The sequence below is a fragment of the Empidonax traillii genome, unplaced genomic scaffold (genome assembly GCF_003031625.1).
Source record: "Empidonax traillii isolate 1590-97213 ecotype Southwest subspecies unplaced genomic scaffold, ASM303162v1 scaffold126:size1624879, whole genome shotgun sequence".
Classification (NCBI taxonomy): domain Eukaryota; kingdom Metazoa; phylum Chordata; class Aves; order Passeriformes; family Tyrannidae; genus Empidonax; species Empidonax traillii.
The window spans coordinates 760,488-778,516 of NW_020955319.1; the positions used below are offsets into that span (position 1 = coordinate 760,488).

Genomic DNA, 18,029 nt, shown 5'->3' on the forward strand with positions numbered 1-18,029 from the left:
GATTTAATCAATTCTCACATTAAGGAAGGTCAACATTTCCACTAAGACCTTTCTGTGGTAAAACAATCTCCAATACAAATGCCTCAACAGGCTATGCTTTGAAAAATTCTCATTAAAGTCAGTTAAACCATTTCAAAGGAGTAACACGTATTCTGATCACAAAGAGATCTTTTGGGAAATGCCCTCTCTTAGCTATGCTTTTAGACAAAAGGGTTAGTGATGATAGCTCCTGTATCAAGACACACATTCTTTAAATATTCTTATTGAAATTAATCCAAAAACAGTTGCAAGGAAAACAAAGTCGGTTTGCCCAAGCTGAGTATGGATTCTTTCCATTTTTAAGTTTTGCAGCTACAATTTCTAGCCTCTACAAACTAATCAGAATAGAAGGGAACTGTGCCCACACTAAGCAACTGAAGAAGCTCTAAGTCAGGGCTACAGAAGCTCAGATTTCTCACATGACACTTTTATTCATCACAAGATATTACTTCTTTCAAAGTACATTTCTATTACCAGACAAGTTTATCTCAGGACCCATCCTTTCACCAGATCTTACTGTACAAAACCAAGTGAGGCTCAAAAATGCAAGAGAGTTTCAGAGAAACTCCATTTTAAAATACTAAGTATGTGACAGAAAAATTGGACTTGAGTATATTTATAATAACTTTACCCTATTTAAACAATTGCTTAAATCCACATAAGCAAAATACGGGTTTACAATTTGGGTTTTTACTCAATTTCTAAGAATAAAAATCTTCTTCTTAAAGCAGGCAGGTTGTCCCAAGAATTATTTTTATTAAGCCACTATAGACTTCTATAGTACATGTTCACTATAGTCAACGCCCTGCACCAGTAACAGTCCTACTTTGCCAGTCATCCTGCAGGAATATTCAATCTTCTCAAGCAATTCCATTATGTCAGCAACAGTTCACAGACCAACAGATAAGACATAAGACATAAGCAGAACATTCTTACTTCTTTAAGGTTTTAGAATAGTTCAATTAATATATGCTTATCTTTCTCCCTGCATGTTAGGAAACTAACAGTTACAAGAATAGAATAATAAAATTAAAAACCACCACACCTACATCATCTGTATCTGCAAGATCTTCTCAGATAGGGAATTTAAGATGAAAAGAATAGTGCACTGTAAATAGAAATCTTACACAGGGTGTAAGATGTAAACAATTTTTCCCTCAAAAACTTACTTGCTGTTGAACAGAAACAGTATTTACAAGTGCTAATATCTAATCTGACATTTTGCAGCTTTGATCAAATAACAGTACATCTAGCACATTTGTTTTTAAGTATTAAAACAATTTCTGCCATCTCAGAGATTGATTTCTATCATAATATAAGGAAAACTATTTTTCATTCTTCGCTGCAACTTCAGACTACATTTTTAAATGTCAGCTAGGTCCTTAAAGAGCACACAGTAAAAATCACTGCAGCTAAGCAATCCAAACAAAGGATTTAACCACAGAGATGTAAAATACAATGCTCACATACTGCCTGTCTCCAGAAGAATGCAAGTCTATCTGTACTCGGCAAGTAACACTCAGAATCCCACACACAGTATTCAGAACATTCTCTTGGATTTTTCCTGAAGCTGCACCTTTAAAAACCTAAAAGTTATTTGTACACTTTGAAGTTAAAATATCAGACAGGGTCCCACCACAAGAGGTTTCACCACTTCAGCACCACATGGTGACGGTAAGAGTTGCAGAAGAAGAAAATAAAAAGTACTTTAAAAAAAAAATAAAACAAACAAAAACCACTGTTTGATGAAAAACATCACGTTGTGATATGATGAACAACTTTGAGTAGGGAAATAAAAACAAAACTACTTCAGTCCTGGTAGATTTTTCTAAGTGATCAGACTTCTTTAAGACAATATATTGTCAATGAAGTCTGTAAGCCAACAAACTTGTGAGACTTTCACACCAGAGCAGACAGAAGTACACAATACTGCAACAATGCTTTTCCAAGGGAAGGCTATTAATAAGAAGATATCCAAGGGGACACACATATGACACAATTAATTCAAGCACTGGAAAACAGTACTGAGTAACATACCTATCACCACTTAAAGAGTAAATACAACCTTCATCTCCATCCCTCAGCTGAGACCCTGAAGTGCTCTGAGCACAGTGAGCCAGACTCAAGGAGGCACCTTCGTGGCCAGTTTGCAGGTTTTGGCCCAGCAGAGCTGCACAGCCTCCAGATCAAAGTCCTCTCACACCTGCCTGTCTTGAATCACATGGAAATGAGCTCCTGTGCCTGTCTATCAGTGTCATGAAAACAGTCTCTGAAACACAGAAAATGGACACCAGTGAAACCTTAGGCAAATATGTTGCCTTTGTTTCCTAATCCCAGTGTGTCCTGGACACTAGACACTGACACTGATGTAATGTCACATCCAGCTCCCTTCCGTGACTCAATACAGCATAAAAAAGGATCCTATCCCCGATTGCCATGTCCTGATTCCCATGTCAAACATTAGAGAGTGGCCTCCAAAAACAAAACCTTCCACAGTCACACCTTTCTCCTACTGGAATTAATGAAGATTTAGAGTGTGCTTTAAGTCATTCAGGGTCTTAAGGGGGAGAGTCCATAAAAACCACACAAAAGCAGGCAATAAGATTATCTGTATAAAACAAAGTAATGCACATAAGAAAAAAAAAAAGTCCAAAATGACAGACTCCAAGGTAACCAGTACTACTCAGCAGGGGAGTAGGACAGCATATTTAGCCAATAATACACAGATCACTGAAACAAACTAGATGACAAAGAAACTCAGTGCTCCACTTAGTAATCAGGGCTACCAGGGCCCTGTATCCTCTCCACCTTTCAAGAAATGTAAGTTAGGACTATTTGGTTATTACACACTAAACCAACACCTACTGCTCAGGAAATCCCTGAGCTGCAAATCCATAGAAGTTAGAAAAGCATCATTGTATGTTTGCCCTATTCTAACACTTTTCCTGTCACCAAGCACTGTGGTCTCTGCCACAAAGAGGAGGAAATCAAGATGGACTTGACTTCAACATCTCATGGTATTTCATGGTATCAACCAACACAGGTTGACAGAATATGGCTCCCAAACTTTATTTCCTATTTTGCAGGACTATTCGTTTGGTTGATAAATGTAGTTCTGATCATTTAATAGTCCTCTCTGGAAAAATGGTAACACACTGTGCTGAATCAGTAAGCTGCAGCAGAAAGCTAATACAGCAAACATCAAACAAATTAATCTCTTAAAAACAGCTTTCTGCAATATCACTGAAAAGTCTTCAGGTAATACAACTATTGCAGAATGAAAATTCCCTCAGAGCAGACCATCAATATTTAATGATATAACACCACTGATGTAAAAAATGACAGAAGTTAGGCATAAACTAGCCCACAAGAAGGTTAAAGCAGGACAAGAAAAATTAGCAAAGACAGGATAGAGAGAAAGACATTAGAAGGTTAACAATAGATACCAAAATCTAATATTCAGAGTTAAATACATGCTATGGAAGCAAGTAAAATGACTTACCCATCTTCTTCACCTAAAGAGAGTGCCAGCACGTATTTTAGTTCTAGTTTTAAGAAAACAAGGCAGGTTTCACATCACTGTACAGAAGAAAAAGGGAGAGCAGTGGATATGGTCTACCTAGAGCCTTTAGCAAGGCTTTTGACACTGTTTCCCATAAGGTCCCCACAGAGGAGCTGCTGATGTCCAGGCTGAATGAGCAAACAATGGGAGGAACCGAAAACTGTCTGAACAGCTGGGCCCAGAGGGTGGTGATCAGTGGCACAAGGTCCGGTTGGAGGCCAGTGAGTAGCAGTGTACCCCAGGGGTCAGTGCTGGGCCCAGTCCTGCTCAAGATCCTCATTAATAATGTGGACGATGGGGAAGTGTGGACCTTTGGCAAGTCTGCTGATGACACCAGACTGTAAGGAGTTACACTGCCATCCAGAGCACAGCAACCTCATGACCTTCAGCAAGGGGAGGTGCAAAGCTCTCCACCTGGGGAGGAATAACCCCGTGCACCAGTACATGCTGGGGACTGCCCAGCTGGAAAGCAGCTTGGTAGAAAAGGACCTGGGAGTCCTGGTGGCCACCAGGTTGAACATGAGCCAACGTGCCTTGCAGCAAAGAAGGCAAATGGCATTCTGGCTGCCATAGGCAAAGTACTGCCAGCATGCTGATGCAGCAGAGCCTTCCCTTTATTCAGCACTCCTTAGGCCACATTTGGAGTTCCGGACTCCCCAGTACAAGAGACATGAACGTACTGCACAGAGCCCAGCAAAGGGACACAAAGAGGATTAAGGCACTAGAGCACCTCTCAGATGAAGAAAGGCTAAGAAAGCCCAGGGAAGAGAAGGCTCAGGGGGGATCTCATCAATAGTATGAACACCTAAACAAGGGTAGTAAAGGGGACAGAGCCAGGCTCTTTGCAGCAACACCCAGTGAAAGGACCAGAGGCAGTGAACACACACTGAAACACAAGCAGCCCTGTCCGAATATCAGGAAACACTTCTTTTGCTGTGAGGGTGACCCAGCACTGCCACAGGTTGCCCACGGAGGTTGTGGATTCTCCATCCTTGAGATTTATCTGAAAGCCATCTAAATATAGTCCTGATCTACAGATGGCCCAGCCTGAGAGCAGGAGTTGGACCAGACGATATCCAGAGGTCCCTTCCAACCTCAGCCATCCTGTGACTGATACTGAGGACTTACTGCTTTCAGAATGTGATCTCCACACATTTGACTTGAAGGCACAGCAACAAAAGGAGGGGTTTTGCCATTGAAATGCTAGGAGCTCATGTTTTGCTATAGAATCCCTGTAAGATCACTGGCACAGAAAAAAAGTTATGCCAAGGATTGAGGAAAGTGTCTGAGACATTAGACATTCACCAAAAGCATTCATGGGTACTCAAATACCCAAGTGGAAGAACTCTTGTTTCTCTGGCAGCAACAGCAAGAGCAGGGACAGCCACTAGTAGAACTTGTGAAATGCAGCACTAGATGCCTCTGATTAGCAATGACTTTTTAAGCTGGCTGACTGGTTTCTTTAGGTCAAAATCTACTTACACCCCTTCTTCACATTTATCATTTAAGTGACACTGAAAAGATCCCCTTCTGAATAGAAAAAAACCCCAAACTGTAACCCCACACCACAGTGCAAAGCACAGCCATAGCCCAGCTCAAGAGGAATACAAAGTCAATCACGTTTTTTAAATAAGCAAACACCATAACAGCACAGTCCCTTTTCTGAAAGAGAGCCGTAATGAAAAGTATGAATATGAACAGAAAGAAACCACAAATGGTATGATCCTGAGAGAACTACCACAGAGCAGTTACAGCACACCTACATGTTCTGCAGCACATTATCTAGAGCATTTGGTAGTAAAGTACAGCTACAGGTACAGCCTAAATGCCTAGTGGTGTTTCTATGGAAAAAAGAAAAATACACTACAGGGGAATGAGTCACCCTCAATCAGATGCCCTTCTATGGCAGCAGACTTCCAAAAGTATGGGTCACAAATTCAGGTAATATACGACAGAAATTTGTTCTCTGGTGCAGAATGCATCCAACCATCATTTTGTGTTCATAGATTCCGTTCAGCTGCCCAGACTCCTTGCAACTGCAAAAAAATGTTTTGTTTAACATTTAGCAGAAAGCTATTTCTTCAACAAGAACACTACAGCAGCTAAACAACTGCATCAACCAACTCAGTTGGGTGAGAGTTCTGAATCTGAAAACAACTGAGGTTGTAAACTACTTAACTATCCATCATTTCAGTAAGTATATCCTCTTGTGAAAATGAAATGAGTATAATGGGAATTTAGAACCTCATGGTTCTAAATTCAAGGACACTTGAAGAACACACATGACAATAACATGAGCCAGTGTTCCTACAACATACGTACGTTAGCCATCAAATGCAGCTACGAAGCTGTACATTTGTTTAACTAAAATGAGTAAAATTTAAAGACTACATTTAGGTAAAGAAGGAAAAACACCTTATTTTTTACTTTTAGAGCACTGCTGTAGTGATTCCACTAAAAAAAAAAAAATTGCTATCAAAATAAAAATCAAGTCACTGAAAACCTCAAAAGCTTTTTGTGTCCCATCATGATAAGATTGTTAATGCTACTTCAGGAGTTAATTATGAGCCACCAGGGAGGCTGTGACTTTACCAGCAAACCAGCTTAAAACCTGGAGAGACAGGTTCTGGTCCCAGCTGAGGCCACTGCAAGAACCAACATCATAATCTCTCCACCATTTTACTTTGCTTTAAGCTTTTGGAAGCCATGACCACTTCCTGCAAAGTTGGAAAATGGCCTTTGATTTGAGCGTTCAAATGCTATAAAAATATTTTTAAAAGTAAGAACTGTCACATTATTAAATACTTTGTGCTTGGCTAGAGAAAAGCAACTGTATGTTTTGTACAAGCAATTTTATTAAAAACAAAGCACAAACAAGAACTGAATTTTAATTGCTTTGCAATGAAGTCCAATGAGCTTATTCTCATGCTGAATTAGTTTTAGCAACAGGGAAAGATCATTTAGCATGTCCAGTCCTTTACTTGCCAACTCCTCCAATTCCAAGCCTTGAAGTATTCAACAAAAACTCTGACATCAGTGTCATCTGCATGTTCATTTTTTCAAACTTGTTAAAAACTGCCTTTTAAATACCACGGACTTCCCTCCTCACACTGTCTTCCACTAAACACACATCTTCAAAACCTTCCTCTCAAGACACTGCATCTTTGTTTTAGATAGGACTGGAATGAGTCCTGGCATAAGGAGTAGAGAGCAAGCACCACGCCAGAAAAAAAACAAGCAGCCAAATCGCTTTGTCAGATGCACAGTGCAGGCAAAATAACTCAATAAAAAGCCCAGCTTCTGAGGTGCACAGCTCATCACAACACTTTTTTGCACTGCTGCAAAGAGATTCTCTTTCCCATCTGTCTGTATCCCAGCCATGAAACTCCAGGTGCTCCCCCTCATTGTAACCAGTGTTTTGGTTCCTGTACAAGACCTGAGGAAGCAGCAGGTTTAGTACCTCCTGCTTCACATTTTGCCTATAGCCACTGCATTTCAGGTGACAATCTTGCCAGACACAGATTCTGCACCACAAGAGAAAGAAATGAAGCTTTGGCCATTCCAACAAACAGCCTATTATTCCCCAGCCTCCCCACGAGGAGCAGGGCAATAATTGCCAGATTACCTTCTGCCTACCCAATCTGCCCCACAATGACAAGAATATGGGATGATCTACATCATTGGAACACTTTATTAAGTATCTTTAAATTACTGCTCTAGAGACAGATACATTTTGTCAAAGTCAGCGAATTGTGTATACAATGCTTTATTAAAAAAAAAAAACAAACAGAAAATGAGAAAAGAAAAACTGCTGTTAGTAATGTGCTAAGAGTGGTAAAAGACAAAGGAAAGAGAGTTCCAACAACCTAAGAGATCTTCATTAAAGGTCAGACAACAATAACTCATTTATATTAAAAAATATAAAATGGATTAAAAGCCATAAATCCTCTTTAGAATAACATCTCTTGATATTTACTCGAAAGAGAAAAAATGTAGCCCTGATCATTTTCAGGCTGGATAGAGAACAGTAAAATTTCATACCATAAATGAAAGAATGAACACTCAGAGACACATTCAAAAAAATTAATTTCGCAAAATGAACAAGAGATTAAAATTATACCACACTTATTGAAGGAACTGACAGACCCTAATGGCTTCAAACGACAACAGAGTGAGGCCTACAGTTAACTTCATTCGCATGGGCAAGTATTCATTTTCCAGTTAAGTTTTTGGTAAAAACCCTGCAGCACAAACATTTGTCTATGTTAAGTTAATGTCAGACTCCACATTGAAAACTACATAGTGAAATTACAATTTTTAGTAGAATCTAGAGATCCCAATCAAAAAACACCTCACTGTACCAGAATTGCCTACATGTATAGAGATAACCTATCCCAAAAGTTAAAAAAGGTGAGTTTAGGGAAACCTAATGGATAATAGATTATGAAGTATAACAGAAGATTGCAGCAAATTTTAAAAATACTGTTTTAACATAGGCTTGGCTTAAACTAATCAACTACTACTTCTACAGTGCACAGAAAATAAGACAAAATTAGCATCCAGCTTAACTAGAGATGAGGGCAAACATGGCTGCACAAAGTAACACCACCAAGACCTGGGTACAGAGCACAGAGTTTCTTTCTGGGCTATCTTTTAATGAACAGGTAAACTACAGCTGCATGGGTATAATCACCCTCAATTACTAGAGATATTTCCAACTGATCCCTTTGACAAAAAAAAAAAAAAAAAAACAACACACCCTCTTGAATATGGGTTGTTTTTTGGGGTTTGTTTTGCTGCAGACAAATTTCCCAAAATTCCTGAAGTCCCCAGAAGCCTTGGTACCCTCATCGGTTGAGTTATGCTACTGTTGTCACAACCTAAACCAGCAGATCTCATGGTTGGCCATAAAACAACAGTGACAGTGGGAAGTTCCAGCACAGTCAGTGCTGGCTGAAGCAGTGAGACTTGTGAGATGAAGACAAAATTTTCAGACTGCACATTCTACAGTCACATCGCTCCTCAACCGGAACCAAACTGGCAGATGATCAGTGCTCCCACCTTACACCTTTCTACTTGGTTTTACAGTGTTTTTCACCTGTTCAGAATTGTCCAGAATTGTCAAACTTCATACCTTTATATCATTGAGTAAATGTTCTCTCTCAAATAAAACAAAAAGCTCTTCAACTTGAAACAAAATGCTGATTTTCCTCGGAGGGGAAGGGTAAGAAAAAAGGATGCAATGTTGGTTGACTGCTTTTTTTAAGGACAGAAAGACTTTAAGAAATAGAATACAGAGTTTATTGTCAAAATAGTTCTACGCCAGAAAGAGAAAATAAGATCTGAAGTCTGGATAATTATTCATGTAGTAAAGTAACTAATGCTGTGTCCATCCTCATTTAAACTGTCAGGCTTACAGTTTTGGACAAAACACATGTGCACCCAGAAAATTACATTTGCACATCTATTTCAGTATTTTTTCCTCCAAATGGATCCTCTTGATTTACAATCCTCTTGCCACTGCAACCAGGTCTTGTCTTCATGTTCTCTCTGGGGCATATACAGACACAAACCACTGCAGTCTTCTATGTGAAGTTGTTTTTAAGAGACAAATCCTTAGTGGACTTCAGTGAATCTGAGCTTAAAAAAATGTAAAAGCACAAATAGTTTTTGTTTATGTTTTTTTTCATGCATAAGTGGCTGTTGAGTTGATGCAGAGAAAAAACAGTGGCTTTTACAAGAAGCATCTTGCAAATTTAACTACCAAGATTGCTGCTCATGCAATCACTACAACAAAATACCTCGAACCCCTTTCTCTCCTTTATGTAACTTTCAGATACAGACTACCATCAATTTAAGTTCCCAGTGATTAACTGTGCCATAACTGTGAAAATGCAGCTACAACTACCTGCAGGTTGCCAAGCTTAGGTACATCCTTGGTTGTTTTTCTTCAACTCATCACTCTCTAGAACTCCCTGAAAGGAGGTTGTAGCCAGGTGGGGGTCAGTCTCTCCTCCCACGCAGCTCTCAGTAAGACAAGAGGGCATGGTCTCAAGCTCTGCCAAGGGAGGTTTAGGTTGGATATTAGGAAGAAATTCTTTATAGAGAGGGTAATCAAGCATTGGAATGGGCTGCCCAGCAAGGTGATAGATTCTCCATCCCTGGATGTATTTAAGAAGAGACTGGATGTGGCACTTAGTGCCATAGTCTAGTAACTGTGGTGGTAGTGGATCAAGGGTTGGACTTGATGATCTCAGAGGTCCTTTCCAACCCATCTGATTCTAGGATTCTATGAACTGTCAAGTCATTTTTCACGTAGATATAATTGTATACTAAAGAGTTATATACTTTAGACAGATCAAGAAGGATGTTTTTTACAAACATCCTACATGGCCATTAGAAAACTCAATAAATAATATTATACAAAAAAACTACCTCAAATGTATGTTATCGTTCATAGTTTTTAACTTTTACAAATATATAGCACATAAATGTTTTTAACGGATACCTTACTGTTGCTAGAATTTAAAAGGTTGTCTTCTGACAACTCTGACTTTCAGTGCCAACCTTAAAACGTGGCTATTGATATCTTACTCCATTAATCTTACTTCATCACTGGACTAACAACAGCTATGCTCAAACCTTATATATGATCTGAGAACACAAAGACGCAACATTTGTGCCCCAATTACTATTTTACTAAATTCCTTGTGACAGACCACAACTACTCTCAGTCCAGATCACATTCACAGTACAGTTTCACATTACAGTAGCCAAAATAAACTTGCTGCTTTCAAAATGGAAGGAACTCAATCCTGCTTCCTCTTCCCTGTTCTTCATTCCCAGCTCCCCCTCTTGCAGCACCTTTCAAAATCCTCCCTTTTTTATCCATCTATTCTGATGCTCACCCAGCCAGAGATAAACCAGGGCTATCTTTACATCATTTCAAGAAATTAAGTTAGTTTCCTGTGGGATCAGACACTTACAATTAGTGCAAGGTAAGAGGCGGGGAAAATAAACCTCCACCTTCAGAAGGGAGCAATTACTTTGACTTACAACATCTCAGGAAAGTTTCAGCAAGAAACATTCACAGACTATTACATATACCCTCTCTAAAAAGCAGTATGTGGGGCATGACAAACAATTGTAACTAGAAGACGACTCTGGCAGAGCAAAGTCCAAAAAGGCCTAGAATACTGGCCTGCGTATAAGTAACCTTTCATTTTCAACCAGACATGAAAAGATGCTTCTGTGTAAATTCTGATGCTAATTTCCCAAATTATTGTTCATAAATAACAATAGTGAAGTAAGATCAAATCTTAATGCACTGCTGCTGCATGTATGAATCCTGTAACACTCTGTATAACCACAGTGGTGGTGCAAACCTTTCAATGCAGACAGAATAGTTTATTTTGTAAAAATGTTTTTCCAGATAAAGAGTCTGATGATGATAATGACAATAATGCCATGCCAGTCATACCCTATCCCTCACTCTCTTCTGAAAGAAGTCAATTTAAATTTGGTTATGCTTTCAAGAAATTAATCTTAAAACCAAAGCCAATGCTTCTCCCGTTAGTAAATTTTCATCAAGCAGCTGTAACTCAGGGAATTCAAGTACTACATCAGTTATGTTTTCCCATTAATTAAACCATCTATTCCTGCTTGTGGCAGGCTACCTGCACTTATCCTGAAGAAGATTAGGAAACAGTTTAAAACATACCAAAATAAATCACTTGAGCTAAAAGGAGTGCTGTGTTATCTGCACAAAACTTGCAGGTTTTCCATTTAAGAACACATCAGTCAATCCCTTCTTTCCCCCAGCTTTGGGCAGCAATGCAGATCACACATGACTAACACCAGAGAAGTTCATGCTGGGGCTGCCTTCCTCTCCCCAAGAGCACAGGTACTCTCCCAGCACGCCTGTAGATGTACAAGAGGGAGTTCAAGGCTAAACAAACACTTTCATTATCAGGAGCTCTCTCTCCCTCTGTGTGCACGGCAGAGACACCGGCTCCACATCCCTGCTGGCTCCCTGCACAGCCACACCACACCCTCCGCCAGCTCCTGCCAGCAACATCTGCTTGAGATTTTTAACAGATTTGCTCATCAGTAAATGCAAGGGGGGGTGTCTGCCAGAGTAGCAGCCACATATCCACTGATCACTCACAGTACCTTGAAATGAGGTAGAGACTAAAAAGGTATGTTTTTGCAAGGTACTTTTTTTCCACAGAAACTGATTATCAGAGAGTGTAAACAACGCAGGCAATGCAAAGCACACTACTTCATTTTTCAGTTCAGGCACAGGCCTAAAGTAAGTCACATTCAAATAAGAGAGAAAGGCATTGAATGTATTATTAAGGGAGAACAAAGTCATGCAAGAGCCAAATCTCCCTTTCTTCCCCCAAAGATGACAGTACATACAGACTCACTGAAGCTTCAAATGAACTTTTCTTGGCTGCACTAATGGTTTCAAAGACCTTACTGCCAGAAAACCTACTACATGGCACTTCTTAACACTTATCTTCAATTCAGAATACCCTCTATTTAACTAAATTCATTACACCTCATTTTTAAGAGGAGAGAAAAAAGCACATTAACATTGTGTCAATGACCACTTCAAAAATTACATCTTACTCTACCTTAGGACTTAAATGGCTTATCTGACAAGAATTTTCTTAGTATAAGGTAAAGACAAAGTCAAAGCTTTGAGATGAACCCTGTCCCTGAAGGTTAGCTGATCTATGGAGAGCTGTTTATGCAAGGTTAAAGACTCCCCTTCTCCTTCCACAGAGTAGCAAGTTAAACTGCTACTCTGAGGTTTGCAACTAGCCAAGAAAAGGCTATTTGTCATGGTTACACCCACTTCCTAACCCAACATGAAATTAAGAAATATACTAAGAAGAATTTACTGAGATTAACTTATCTATGAAATTGTGTCAAACTTCCTTAACAAAACCCAAAGGCCTCTGCCCTAAAAGAGGTGGATTATCAACAAAATATACTTGACACTCAATGCAACAGAAGCTGGACATCTCTTTTTCAAATATTAAAGCCATTTATTATTTACATCACAAATGCTCTATGGAGTTATTTTTCAAACTGCAGGCCATACCCAAGTTTTCTCCCATTAAACTCTTCAGATTCACTTTAGAGAGAACAATTTGCTTGGGGGGAAAATTCCAAGTTACCTCTCATCCTAAATAAACTTACCAGAAAAAGCTTAATTACTTCAGTTCATCATAAACAGAAGCTTAGTCTACTATCCATTTCAAAAAATGAATCCTAACACAGCTGCAAAATTAAGTATAACCTTGTACTCCATGAACTCTCCTCAGTGTCACCAGCTTCCTGACATGTGAGTGAAGAAGCCAACACAGCTTCAGCTTATTTGAGAGAGGAATAATAACTACCATCAAGGTACAATATTAACCAGCATTTTCAAAAACACTAGTTAAGAAGTACTTTCAGATGATGAGTAGGCATGCTCAGGAGTCCTCCAATTATTTGTGGTTCTACAGTTACTTTTTCCTTCTTTGAAGTGTTTTACCATTCTCGGAGTTGCTGCACAAATAAGAGGGACAGCAAATTAAACAGAAAACCTAATAAAAACTGTAGAACAGAATGAGAGAAAATGCACCAAACCACATTGGAAAAAAATACTTGGAGACTACTTAAGAGCAGAGCAATACTTCAGGAGAAGGGTGGTATCCAAACACACTTCACTCTCCTCACACATCTACACTAATAATGTTAAATATTATGTATCAAATACTTGATTATAAAAATTCCAAAGTGTCCTGTATCCTGAACACACAGAGATTGCACCAATAAATGCCTTGTGCTTTAAGATGTGATTATTCTTTAGATACAGAACACAGATCCATTACTGAAAGCAATCTAATTGATGTTTTACGTACACTAGAGATGAAAGCATACTATGCAGAATTATGATCCCAAAATCAGATTTTGAGAAACAATTATCATTCGGAATACAGACAGAAAAAAAAAAAAAAGCCTAACTGACCACTGTCTGGGGCTACTGCAGCACAGACTCAAAAAAGAGAGGAAAGATCCTAGAGACATGAGATGTTCCAAGATCCTAACATCTGTGAGCATGTATATGGGAATTTATTAAGCTATCTGGAGCCTAATCTACATTGACAGAATAGTAATAAGCAGCAGTGCTACTGATAAAATTGAACTGGCATTTCCAGCACATATGTGTGTGCCTCAGCCCTACTTATGAATCATTCTGATTTCACTGCATTACAAGTTCTGATACACAGCTACTGCACTTTTAGTAAAATTACATTTATGAAGTGGAAATTTCTAACTTGCAGATCAGATCAAGGAGCTGCTTGATTTTTCAGAATAAGTCACTACTTAACAGCACTTCTGCAGCTTTCTCCACATATTAATTACCACACATTATGACGCTTCCACTATCAAATTGTAGTTTTAAGAAGTGCTGTTGTGGTAAGAAGGGGAAAAAAGAAATAGAAAAAAAAAACGAGGAAGCATTAGGAAGACTGAAGGGGCATCATACTTTACATCAATAAGTCAACAGAACAGGTGACATTAAAGAAAAAACAGATGAGCTCTCTCACTCTGAGCAAAGTGTGATAATTACATGTTAAATGTTTTCTATGAGTCTATCAACATTTTAAAATCTATCAACATTTTAAAAAAAAAGAAAATCCACTGCAGTCCTTTCAAGTTCAAAGTCCAAGATCTTACTCCAAATCAAAACAGTGCAACCAGTAAAAGATCTCCTAGTACAGCATCACCTCTCAGTTTGTCACTAAAGGAAGATGGTGCATGCCAAATTTGAATGCAGTACTGTAGACAAAGCCAGTCAATCCCTTAGGAATGGGGAGGCCTCCTAGGAAACAGGATTCTGTAAAATATATTATCAGGTTAAGGGGAAAAAAAAACACACTCCACACTAAAACACTTCATGTTTTGGATCTATTTTATCTTTAGAAGTTTCTTTTCCCTCTCTAAGGGCAGGGATGAGGTAGTTAGGCCGAAATTTTGTTTTTAAAACGACCTATTTTCCTCACTGTACACTCTCAAACCTCATCCGTTTAAAGAGGCAACTCAGCAAAGACTGGTCTAGGAGAAGTGACCTAACTACAAACAACTGAGAAGCGATCTGGACTCTGGCCTACTCTGAAACCCGGTAGGATCAAAACCAGAACAGTATAACCAAGAGCCCATACTTTTTAAGGCTTACAAATATTTAAATATTGTTTACATCCCTTAAATAACATTTATTTGTAGTGTAAAAAATTTAGCTTTCTATCCAGTGATGATTAAAGATATCGATTTATTCACACATAAATTTGCAAGAAATTAGAAGATAGCGTTACAGATTTTTTAAGAATCCTTGTATAAAAGAACACAAGTAAAATTTACAAGCTATTACACATACCATTAGCAGTTGCTACGGAAGAAATATTTGACAGCCACATAGAGCTGTCAAATACACGTCAAGCAGTGAAGAAAATTTGGTTCCTGGATTAATTTTCTCCCAAGCACTCCAGTCGCTCCCAAGCCTGCAATCTCTCTCCCCTAACGCTACATAAAGTTGGCTGCGATGCTTCCAGGCAGGCAGCGGTCATTCGCACCTCAGCTAAAGCCACCCCGCATCGCCGATGTGGGGACAGGGCCTGCTTTTGTGCACAGCCCCGGCCCGAGCGCGGGGCAGGCAGCGCACACCGCCGTGTGTGTGACAGCGCTGCCGCCTTTATCCCCCGCTCCCGTCATTCCCTCACACACCGCGATCCCCCGCCCGCATTGTCTCCCTCGATCCATCCCCGATTAACACGGACACGTTCTCGCCTCTCAGCCAGGGATCCCCGAGAACCCCCTTCCTCGGCCCCGGATCCCCAGGAACCCCCCTGCCGGGACAGGGATCCCGGGATTCCCCAGGCCGGCCGGAGCCCCCGCCGGGCCCGCGGCGAAGGTCGCGGCCCCTCAGCCCCGCGGGGGGCGAAGGCGCCGCCGGGAGAGGCCGCTCGGGGCGGGCGGGACGCGCGGGGACCCCGCGGGGGGGGCCGGGCCGGCCGCGCTGCCCCCGCCGCCCCGGGGCCCCTCCCCTCACCCCCGGGGGGCCCCTCCCCTCCCCTCCCCTCCGCCCCCCGCCGCCCCTCACCGGTCGTTGAGCTGGTCCTCGGTGCCCGGCAGCGGGTGCACCACGAAGTGGATCGAGGTCATGTTCCGCGCCGGTGCCCTCCCCGGCGACGGCGGCGGGAGGCGGGCGGGCGGGGGCCGGGCACACAATGGGGGCGGCGGGGGAGGGGGCGCTCGGCCTCCGTCCCTCCCCCGGGCTGGTTGGCGGCCGCCCCGGCGGGGTCGCGGGCTCTCGGCGGCCGCGGCGCTGCGGGCGCGGGTCGGGGCGGAACGGCCGCAACGGCGGCGCTCGGAGCTGGGCCGGGCCGCGCTCACGCACGCGCCGCCATCTTGGCTCCACGGGCCCTTCCCCCGCCCCTCCCCCCCTCCGTGCGCCGCGCCGGGCGGGGGGCGGGGCCTGGCCGGCGCGCGGCGGCGGCGCGCGTGCGAGCCCCGCGCTGAGTGGCGCGCGCCGCTTCCCCCCCCGCCACCAAGCGCGCCGCCCATTGGCCCGGCGCGGAGGCCTCGCGGCGGGGCGCGGTGACGTCATTGCGCGCGAGGGACGTAAAGCACCACGTGCCTCCCCCCCCTTCCCCCCCCGCCGCGACGGGTCCCGCGGGCGGCGCGCGCCGCTCCCCTGAGGCGCCGGGCGGGATCGCCGGGAAGGGAGGGAGGGAGGGAGGGAGGAAGGAAGGAAGGAGGGGGGGCACGGGGTATGCTGTGAGGCCGTGCTGGCCCCCGGGGATACCCTGTGAGGGGAACAGGGATTTTTCCCGCTGCCCGCAAGTGCTCCAAACCCACCGTCCGTCGCTACCTGCGCACCGGGGCTTGCCCTGTTCTTTCCTTTTGCGGTTCTAGTCAGTCCCGGCACAGCCGGCATTATTCACCTTCCTTTAGGGAGGTTCGCAAAATAACCAGAGTTGGAAGGGATTTCTGGAGATCACCCTGTCCAACCCTCCCTGGCAGGGCAGGGGTACCCAGGGCAGGTGAGACAGGAACGCGTCGCGGGGCCTTTGGAATCTCCCCCGTGAGGGGAACTTCACAACCTCCCTGGGCAGCCTCTTCCAGTGCTCTGCCACCCTCAACGTAAGGAAGTTCTTCCTCATATTGAGGCGGGACTTGTGTTTTAGTTTATGGCCATTGCTCCTAGTCCTATCGCTGGGCTCCACTGAGAAAAGCCTGGCATCGTCCTCTTGGCGCCCTGTGAGATCTTTATATGTATTGATGGGATCTCCTCTCGGTCATCTCTTCAATAGGTTAACCACTAGGTTGGTGGTATATCAGAATAAAAAGCTCTCAGTGCCGCAGTCCTGTGCACCCGCCCTCGGGACAGGGTTTAACCGACCCGTTCCAAGAGATCGCACCTTGCCGATGGAGCTGTTTTTAAAAAATTAACATCTCAATGTGCCGAAGGTTGAGTGGCAAAGTCAATAAAACAGCCATTTGTTTCTATAGAAACTGAACACTTTAGCAGGGATTGTACCAAGCTCTGATTTTGATGGTTTCTCCTCCCACCTCCCCCCGGAATGTGCTGCTTTTGCAGCCTGCTCTTGCTTGTTTTCAGGCAATCAGAAATTTGGAAAACTGGCTTGGAATTTTTTTTAGCATGTGAGGAATGCTGGCAAATCACATGATAACGGTATCAAAAAGCCTCTAGAACCTAGTTCAGTGAATTAGAATTAATTTCTGGCGCTGCATAATCATGAACCCTAAAAATCTCGGTTTGTTCCTCCAGATCGTAAGCACCTTCACAACTCCCCATCTTCTGTTCCCCCTTCTTCCTACGGTCTTTCTCCAGTACAGCCAAAAGGAGCTAATCCAAGAATCAGCTGGTGCAGCTGCTTGCTGCCCAGAGATTTGGGGAGTTTCTGCGGGTTTTTTTCCAACACGACTATCATTAACATAAGGAAATGTGCTAAGGAAAGAAATATTCAATTGGTGCATTCCAGATTTCTTGTTCTCAGATGAAGTTTCCCTGTATGTTCTGTTCTAAAGTGACAGGGATATTCAAATGGCTTGAGGAATACAATTAAGTAATTTAGCTTATCCTGGAAGGAAAATCCCAACAGGTTTCTGGAAATACACAAGGCATGGAATGGGACTCATTCTGTTTGGTAGTGAGACAGTGCAGTAGCAGTGCTTTTAAAAACTAGAAGGTCCATGAATACCTTTTTTTTTTTTTTTCCCCTAATAGGACAGAGAGTTTGTGGATTACTTAGTTCTGAGTTTGGTTGTACCGAAGTTATTAGCTTTGTTCTGCTTTTTTCTTTTCCTTTTTTGTTTTCAACATCCCCTGAATATATTTATGGTGTTT

At 42.3% G+C, this 18,029-nt stretch overlaps 1 protein-coding gene across 14 annotated transcripts in view; it reads right to left on the reverse strand.

Annotated features, from left to right (window-relative positions):
• Positions 1–15,951, reverse strand: part of UBR5 (ubiquitin protein ligase E3 component n-recognin 5) — an 87,307-nt gene extending 71,356 nt beyond the window's left edge. For 9 of the 14 annotated variants that reach the window (XM_027883424.1, XM_027883426.1, XM_027883425.1 and 6 more), the window contains exon 1: positions 15,759–15,942. In XM_027883424.1, coding sequence (XP_027739225.1) covers positions 15,759–15,820 — 62 coding nt within the window. In that variant the 5' untranslated portion in view covers positions 15,821–15,942. Of the gene's footprint in view, positions 1–15,758 lie in introns of all 14 variants that reach the window. The other 5 variants (XM_027883421.1, XM_027883416.1, XM_027883420.1 and 2 more) reach the window with 2 other exon arrangements.
• Positions 15,952–18,029: the final 2,078 nt, after the last annotated feature.